At 40.3% G+C, this 9,510-nt stretch overlaps 1 protein-coding gene across 1 annotated transcript in view; it reads left to right on the forward strand.

Moving 5' to 3' along the window:
* Positions 1-8,205, forward strand: part of LOC140239528 (mRNA-capping enzyme-like) — a 34,452-nt gene extending 26,247 nt beyond the window's left edge. Inside the window, 7 exon segments of the mRNA XM_072319363.1 lie at positions 990-1,154; positions 1,754-1,825; positions 3,800-3,851; positions 3,854-3,899; positions 5,539-5,605; positions 6,743-6,869; positions 7,821-8,205. Of these exon segments, the coding sequence (XP_072175464.1) occupies positions 990-1,154; positions 1,754-1,825; positions 3,800-3,851; positions 3,854-3,899; positions 5,539-5,605; positions 6,743-6,869; positions 7,821-8,056 (765 nt within the window). The 3' untranslated portion in view covers positions 8,057-8,205.
* The last annotated feature ends 1,305 nt before the right edge of the window (positions 8,206-9,510 follow it).

The following is a 9,510-nucleotide window of genomic DNA, read 5'->3' on the forward strand; positions in this document are numbered from 1 at the left end:
CGAGATCTCGGGGGGGGGGGGCGGAATCCATCCCCCCCCCCCCCCCCCCCCCCCCCCCCCCCCCCCCCGTCTGAGCATAGCCAAAAAAGCCCGGCCCCTTTAGGGTTAACACATCTCAAATTTCATCAAATTTGGGTCAAGGCCACTTTTTTTTAGGGGGCACAAATCCACTCAGAGGGGTACAAGTGAATGATAAAATGTTAGGCCATGAACGGTCTGATTTTGAAAAGGGCATTCCTGCCAGTGGCAGGGGCATGGCAGCAAATTGTTGATGGTCGATGGGTGTTTCGAGCAGGTGATCCCTTACTCACCACCTTTCTTTCTGTGTCTCCTCCACCTTGTCTGTCGATCCCTTCTTCCTTCTACACATGCTCCTTCAACATGTTCCTAGATAGAGATTCTTAAAATATCCATACCTAGACGTTGCACAGGCCCATCCTTTAGGTTGCCAGGGGCAACAGATGAATCGATTGCTAGCTGTGTCTGACATGTTCAGTGTATTTGTCAGAGTGGTCTGAACAGAGAATCCAACCCCAGACATCTAGATCTGGATATTCTCCTGCCTGTACCCCCAAGCAATCTCATTATCTGATAAGACAATACAACAGTATTAAATATCACCCCCAGCAAACTGGACGAAGCTTTGTCATAAAATTTACATCACAGCAAAGCTTGCAATTTTCTCTACAACTTTGCTGTGCTGCATTTTAGCTTTTGAATGCTTCTATAAACAAAATAACATGGATCTAAAAAACAGAATGTTTTTCAAAAGTGTTGCTGCTTTGTGGTCTAAGAATAATGTGGCATGTGGAGGGTTTATACTATGGCATCACAAAAAAAAAAAGTTACCGTTGCTGCAAAATCATGCTTGCCACATTTACATAAATGTGTGTTCTTAATGAACAAGATGTAATCATAAACATAAATGTAGAAACAGAAATGACACATTTTTGAATGATATTCCATTTTCATTTGCCCTTACCTCTCAGGGCAAGCCGGTCGGAGGATGCGACTTTGGTTGGAGGAGGAAGTGTATCCACGACGAAATCATCGTCCCCAGGGAGGCGGAGCTTCAGAGGGGGACCATTGACCGCTCGCAGGAACCCTTCGGCGTTCGGGAGAAGCCCTTCTGGGACATCACCTCGGCCAAGAAGGTGAGTCAGCCCCCCAGCATCAGGGGGGATTAGGGACAAGGGACAAGGGATTAGAGGATTACGGGGATCAGCACAATCCTACAGCTTGTACAGCAAAAAAAAATTTTAATACTCCTCTAACCTAGCTGTCGAGTATAGGATGATTAATCCTTTGAGTGCCCAGCCATCTAGCTTGACTTGCCAAGCCTTTTCATTACCTCAGTGAGCCAACCAAACTTGACCTTGTTTAGATTAGCAAGCACACTCAACAGAGATGCCAACTGTTACTTTCATGCAGTATTTTGTACTGTTTTTTTCCCAAATACTGCATATTTTATGATAAATTAGACATCTCAATTCATTGACAATTACCTGTAGCTTCCAGACGTCTGCAGACACACTGAGGGTTAATACAAATTGTATGTGTGAGCACATGGGCTATATGTACAAGTATACAAAAAATATTGATTGATTTCTTTGATGTGCATAATGCAAATTTGTACTCGCATTTCTCTTCACACAGTGTACATTTAGGCACATTGTAGTGCAAGTGTATTGTATATTACCTATTAGTATGGCATTATTGCTATAAATAATCATGATTTTTTTTTTTTTTAAAGATTCTGGATGGCAGCTTCAGCAAAGAGTTGATGCATGAAACAGATGGACTCATCTTCCAGCCGCATAATGACGTAAGTCACTCCTCAAATATGTTCCTTCTTTCTTGTCTCTTCCAGCTTCGCATAACTAGAATAGACCTTTACGTGCCGAGGCTCGTAGCTTAACTTGGCAAGCTTTTCCATCAGTATGTCAGACCTTGTCGGAAACTTTATGGCAAGCCTTCTCGGGTGTAGCCTTTTGTCAAGGCCCTCTCGCTGTATGGTGAATCATGAAGAGAGCCCAGCTGAGTGGGGTTGCGCGAGGGCCTTTTGAGATCTGCTTTGCATCCTTTTGTTAGCCCTTTGAATTACCGACTTTTGCTCCCCGATTTCGGCAGCAAAAGTCAACCAATCAGTGTGCTGTCTGCTCGAACCCGATTTGAATACATCGAATGCACGCCACAGACCTCCATGGGTGGTCAGTGATGCATGTGAACAGGCATGACAGCACCAAGGGTGAGGGTGTGGGGATTGCGCCATTCCATTGGTCGACTGGAACTCATTTATATGAATATCCAGTAGGGTTCACATGTCGTGAATAATAATGTGTGAAGCAGATCTCAAAAGGCCCTCGCGCTGTCGCGCTCGGCTGGGCTTGCTTCGCTCGCCCATTACAGCGAGAGGGCCTTGACAAAAGGCTATCTTGGGTGTAGCAATGTGCCTCAGTCCAGTAGAAAGGCCAGGTTGATGCAAATTGGATTACGGGGAGTAGGTAATATCTATTTATTGACAATCAGATTTGGTACTTTCTGTGCCAATCATCGAACAAAGCACATTTAGGTTTAAAGAGAGCGTATGGTTTTGGTTGAGACCTACACTGTAACTTAAGGTTTCTGATATTTTTGGTGAGATAATGAGAAACCTCTCATGAAATGTGAAAGAGCATGTAATTCCAAGAGGGATTCAACGTTTATTTCATGAAAATCGGTCTTAAAAAGGCTGAGATATCCAAAAAAGAGCACTCCTATTAAAAAGTTTAGCGGGACCCACCTTTTATTAGGATTGCTTTGTTTTACCTTGTTTTTGGATGTCTCAGCAATTCCAAAACCGATTTTCATCTAGTAAATTTTGAATTCCTCTTAAAACGGTATGCTCTGGACTATTTCATAAGTAGTTTCTTGGTATCTCAAATAAAGTTAAAAGCCCAATTCTCATCTCCATCAATACTATACAGTCCCTTTAATATGCAGGTGGCAGAACTCAGCTAAAGAACTCTGCTTAGGGACTGTCTTGTGGTTGAAAAGAAAAAAAAAAATGTTGTCAAAACATTGTACGTTAGTTATGAGAGAGAATAGTAAAACGTAATGAACTCATTTACATTAAGATCTTTATGCTGTATTCACCTAATACTTGAATTTCATGGGGAACTATTTGAAAATATGGAGAAACAGTTGCAGGAACTTGAATGAGATTTCCTTGTTAGAGCACTTTTCAAGTGTGTGAGTGATGTTTATTTCTCTGAGTAGTTGAAAGTTTATGTTTTATGTCCAAGCTACTGTCATGATAATGGTCTGAGTATTGAATACATACATGTATTTTTTATTTTGTGGGCTACTACTTTTATCTGTGAATGCGGTTACTACCTGTACCAGTTGTAGTAAGAGACATTTCCTTCGATATTGTAACTTCAAACAGCTGACATGATTTTATTACTGTGACATTGTCATGTTACATTCACTACCATATTGAACCTGGTACTTCAATAGCACAGGTGAATAGAAAGAATTTCATTATTGCGTGCTGTAATGAAGATGATATTGATCATGTTTACAGTAACAAGCCTTGAAGTTGGAAATAATGATAATAAGTGTAATCATGACATTCAATACCATAATCATTTGTAGCGCAACCTTGAGAAGTTTGCTGATGAATGGCAAATTTGAACAAATTGGATTTGAATCCTGTGCAGTTTTTGATAGGTGCTCTGTGACAGACAGAAATCCAAAGACAGAGGTAATAATAATAATAATTGTGTAACATGGACAGTCCTTGTCATGTCGTTGGCAGCCGTACATCCCAGGTCGCTGTGACATCATCTTGAAGTGGAAGCCTCCCAGTATGATTCAGTGGACTTCAGGCTGAAAATCACTACTGTCAGAGCAGAAGGGTAAGTGTCATTTGCTTCTCTTATTAACCCGTTGAGGACGAGTCCTGAGTATACTCGGGCAGGTGTCTATTGGAAATGTGTGTTGTAGTAAAATCAGTCCGTCTCAATGGGTTAAACTCTTTAGTGCCGTGGTGCAAACCTCCTGTGTGCCACACTGTTCTGAGACAGCAACGTAGTCGTGCTTTGGGAAAGCACTTGTTTTTTTTTTTCAAATCTATGTAACTTTTGTAGATTTTTGTTACCTAATGACCAGAGTTGTAGAGAAGGGGCAAAGCTTTGCTTTGATGTAAATTGTATGACAAATCTATGATTGATTTTCATTCAAATGACCAGTAGCTACATTAATGTAGAGGCATGACTTTTGCACACAGATAGTGCCAGAACTTGGAAATTACTCTCAAATCCAGGGGGAACACCATGGGACAGTCAATCACCACATAAAATGCAAGCTACATGTGACAGGAATAGAATCGCGAGAAATGTTGTCATTGTTCTGTGGCAATTGGCGATTTATCGATCGGTTTGGGAGGGTTTTTGCGTTTGAGCAGAATATGCTGACTTGGCACGCTGTCGACGGAGTCGGGCTTGCGAATGTGGCACATAAAGAGTTAAAAAAACAAAAGATACTGCCAAGATGCCACATTTTGATGCCTGTGCAATCACCCATTTACTGATAGCCTATTATCTAGGCAGAGGATGCAGCTATAGCTTTACTGTCATGCTAAACGTCTGATACGGCGAGACTACAAAAAGTGGATGCATGTGTGAAGCATCCACCGCTTATATAAGCATCCACCGCTTATATCCACTCGTCTTGCTTTAGTCTTTGTTGTCTTATTGTCGACTACCCATTGGTGCCATTTTTTCCTATGAAAAACTTCCCGCGCATCCACTGTTCATAGTTCGTGCCGCATCAGACCTATTGCTCAGCAAAGACAATAGTCTCACTGCATTAGATGTTAGCATGACAGTAATAACCACAGCTGCATACTCCGCCTTCATTATGGGCTAATTCAACGATGGATTCATTAGCATACAAATAATAATGAATGTTTATGAGTGCAATGGACAGAATATTTCATGAGGTGAAGATGAAATGATCCATTCAGCGAGGCGCAGTCGAGTTGAATGGATCAAAGAATTTCATCTTTCACTGAATTAAGTATTCTGTCCATTGCACGAATGAAAAACATTCACTATTTGTTTTATGTAGCACCTAAAATAGATCCTTGTCATTATTTGAAACAATCTGAGGTCGAGAGAGTGCTCACTGAGTGCTTTACGCTAGCGTGCTGTTGCACACACACTGCAAACGCAGGCGCGTGCCGGGCTCTCAGCGTGCTTGCAATGGAGCAAATCCTATGGATCCAAGGTTGCACCACTTTTGTTATGTTTGATTTGGTTTGAATAAACTGAACTGAACTGAATAATAAAAAATTGATCGTATGTTACTGCAAATTAATCTTACTTCAAACTGTGTAATTAAGCCATATTTTCATAATATACTGGGGGAGTGAAATGATCTTTTTTTTTAGCTATGCAATGTCATATTTGGTGTTTAGGCAGTCAGTATTTCTTTTTAAACTCAGTTCGAAGTGCACACACAAAGTGTAAAATGTCGTCTTGTATGTCTTTACAGGTGCATACCAGAGACATGTGGCCTCTTGTTCGTAGGTGGACAGCAGCAGCCCTTTGGACAGATGAAGGTGAGAAAATGAACCAGAGGCAGTCACAAAAATATGATGATGTTAACAACAATAATAATAATAATGATATGATGATGATGATGATGATGATGATGATGATGATGATGATGATGATGAGATGATGATGTTGATAATGATGATGATGATGATGATAATAATAATACTGATAATAATAATAATTATAATAACACTTCTATAGCGCACAATGCTGAGGTTTCTAAGTGCATTAACACAGAAAAAAATATTAAATTAACATACAGCATCATATTTAATACTCTTTCCCTTAAATCACCTTCATTTTTTTTTGTCATTTGTTTTTGTTCTTGTATGTTCTCATTGAGACATTTTGTGGGACTAATGCTGAATATTGCCATATTGTGTGCGTGTGTGAGACCTTCGTTCAAGTATGTTTTTTGCACAAATGCTTGGTTCAATCACTGGAAATTCCACAGCCCTAAGGTGTTACGGAATCATCTACAATCATTGTAGTTAAGAGTAGGCTGATCATGTCAGCTGTTAGCTGTTGAAAAGAAAGAAGAAGCCGGACAAGGGTGGGAGGGAGGGAGGGAGGAAGGAGGGGGAGGAGGAGGAGGAGGAGGATGAAGGGGGAGGGGGGAGGGGAGAGTAGGGAGGAGGGGGAAGAGGAGGAGAAGGAGGAGGAGGAGGAGGAGGAAAAGTGATGTTATTGAACACATTGATTTCTGTTCATTCAAGAGGATAGCAAATTATCTGATGCTGATGAATTCCTTTAAATTTTAGAAGAAGAAATGATGTGATTGAACACCACATTGATTTCATTCAAGATTATCACAAATTATCTGAAGCTGATGAATCTCCTTCCAATTTTAGAAGAAGAAGAATATTAAGAAATGATGCGAATGAACACCAAGCTGATTTCATTCAAAATGATGGCAAATTATCTGAAGATGATGAATCTCCTTCCAATATCCACGGAGGGATTTCAAACATGGAATCATATAATCATGTAAGCAAAGCTTGTAGTTGCGCGATTGTTTCACAGTTGCTGACCAAATTCCCCCATTCACCTTCCCAACTAAAGCTTCTTCTCTCCCTCTATTGTCCTTTGTCATCAGATTAGCAATCTTTTCAAAATATCTTTTCATTTTCGCTGAGCAGATAACCAAAGAGTTGAAGCAGTATGACAACAAGATCATCGAGTGCACCTACGACCCCAAGAAGGGCTGGATCTTCATGAGGGAACGAACGGACAAGAGTTTCCCTAATGGCTACAAGACAGCAGTGGGTAAGTTTAAATCTTTCCTTCCCCCCCCCCCCCCCCTTCCCCAAAACTGCAAAGTAGTATCTTATCATGATGTTTGGTGCTTTTTGTTTTTTATTCTTCAACCAATATAACAAAGATAAGATTTAAACGAAAATATTATTGCGTCACAATTTGATTTTGAAAAGTATACTTTAGTATGCATTGTTTTCACATTATCTATCCAAAATAATTTTTTAAAGACTTTTAAAAATTTATGTTTCATTAGAACAGTCATAAAGAATCACACTATTTACAAATGATATGTGTGATTAAGATAACATAATCACAGAACATAAAAAGGGGAGTTAGCAGAGAAAAAAAATAGATGTTCTGATTTTTTTCTTTCTTATAATTCTTTTTGTTGTATTATTAATGTGCCTTTTTATTTATTGAGGTTAGCAATCCTTCACTCTTCCTTAGTTACAACCTGTCATCAACTGATTGAGTTGCTGTACATTTTTGTGGTTTTTGGTCAAATAAATTCATCAGGTCCCAAGCTCTCTCTAAGAAGCTTCCACAAAAACAATAACCTCAAAATTTGAGCAATTTTGACTGCAATCTTGTTTGAAGTACAAATGCAGATGAAATGTGTGTTTACTGGGCACTTTATCACATTTGGTTAGACCTTTTTTTAGAACCTCTTTGTTTGTATCTTGGCCATTTCAAAACCAATTTTCATCAAATAATTTTTGAATTCCTCCTAGAATTGAATGCTCTTTCATATTTCACAAGAGGTTTTTCATTATCTCACAAAAAAGTTGGACACGTGAAGCCCCATCCCAACCAAAACCATAATGTGTGAATGCTGGCAGCCCTGCTGCCACTATGCAGGTTACAGTACCAGACTTATTAGTATACATGTATATGCTTTGTTTAAATATTGACTTGCATTATATTTTGTTTATAAATATTTTTGTTTGTTTTGTTTATCAGCTGTTTGCCAGAGCATCACTAACCCTGTGACAAAGGAATTCCTGATGGGCTTCATCGACAACAAGGCAATCAAGCCCACCAGCGGCAAACGATCCGCGGAGGGGGGCCACCAGAAAGGGGGGATACCGCCCCCAAAGCAGGCGCGAGGAGACGCCCACCACCAACCCTCCCACTCCCAGGCCAGCGGGCCAGGCAGGCCGTCCGGCTCACTCATGCCCCCACCAGCACCGCGCTGAAAGGGGAGAGAGAGGGAAAGTTGTGCAAAGTCTACTGTAGCAAGGAACATAAGCCATGGACCCTTGGCAAAGACTGTGATGACTGGAGTTTATTATTGTTACTATTTTTTTTTTTTTTAATTTTTGGGCCTGCAGACTGGTGTTGCTGCCAATGAAAGCCATTGACTGGCTGAGCCTGTATCTGAATAAGACAGAGTAAGAATTAACCCATGGACTCCCATGATAGCACACATTGTGATAGGAACCTGTGAGTATTATCTCGCCGCGTGCGAGAAAAGGGCATTTGCCCACATCAAATGACTTAATTGGTGTGCCTTCACAGCAACACATGGTACAAATTTAAGCTTGAACTTCATAGCTCCCGTAACGTTCATTTTTGTACAAATTTATCTTCCTCTTAGATTAGATGTATCCTCTATTCCCATTCTTCATTTCCCTGTACTTTCTGATTTCTGTGTGTCATTCTGGTTTCTATTTTCTTTTCTTTCATTTTGTTTGTCTTTTATTCTCCCTTTCTCTTTTTCTTTGTTACTACAAGTCGGCCTTTGTGTGCAAAATTTGCTGAACAAAGACTGGGGGTGATATATGGTAGCCCTACTACATATCGACCACCCTTTTTGAAACCGACCGCGTATACATTGGCGCACAGAACGCTTTGTACGCACTTCACTGCGCGCAGAGCACATAAAAATGGATTGGCTTTGACCGTTGATGAGGATGGTGTGGGAAAACGCGAAAATTCACTGTTCATTAATGGTTTTAATCAAGGACAAAATTTCGAATGAATATTTTCACCAAATTGTAATGTAATGTCTATGGAAGTTTCTAAAAAGCTTCGTACAACACGGTGTTCAATACAACTCGGTTTGCGTGCATTGTCAATGCAAAAACAGCGGTCGATCACAATAAGGAGCTTTACCGCGGGGAGCTGAAACGAGGCCATGCAAGTTCGACGGCGATATTTTTGCACTGAAACTTCAAATCGAAAAGGGAATAACGGCATTTGATAGTGCTGGATTTTCTCAATCACGTAGGTTAAGTTTTTACGTGAATTTCAGTGTTAAATATTCTTATCAAGCAAATAAACATTAGGCGGTCGATGAGTAGTATATAGGTCCAACCATACATGAAATAATTAAGTTTTGATAATGTCATTGTTCATCATTTCCTAAACTCTTGCAAATCGAAAGTTTTGTTTTTGTTTTTGTTTTTGTTTTCCAAAATGTGCTCACTTCCTTCTGAGTTCCCTGCTTACTTGCCAATCACTTTCATGTTGGCACAGAGAGCACTTTTTAAATGGTGATGTTACAGTCTTGTTTATAGAGCTCAGTACTGGTTCCAGGCAAGACATCTTTGCACAAGACTTCAGGCAGTGGGGTTGGAACTGCGTACGAGAATTGCTAAGGGTGGGATTTCACGGAGCATGCGAACGACTTGCGAAGGACGCGAATGAC

This window comes from Diadema setosum, chromosome 16, assembly GCF_964275005.1.
Source record: "Diadema setosum chromosome 16, eeDiaSeto1, whole genome shotgun sequence".
Lineage (NCBI taxonomy): Eukaryota > Metazoa > Echinodermata > Echinoidea > Diadematoida > Diadematidae > Diadema > Diadema setosum.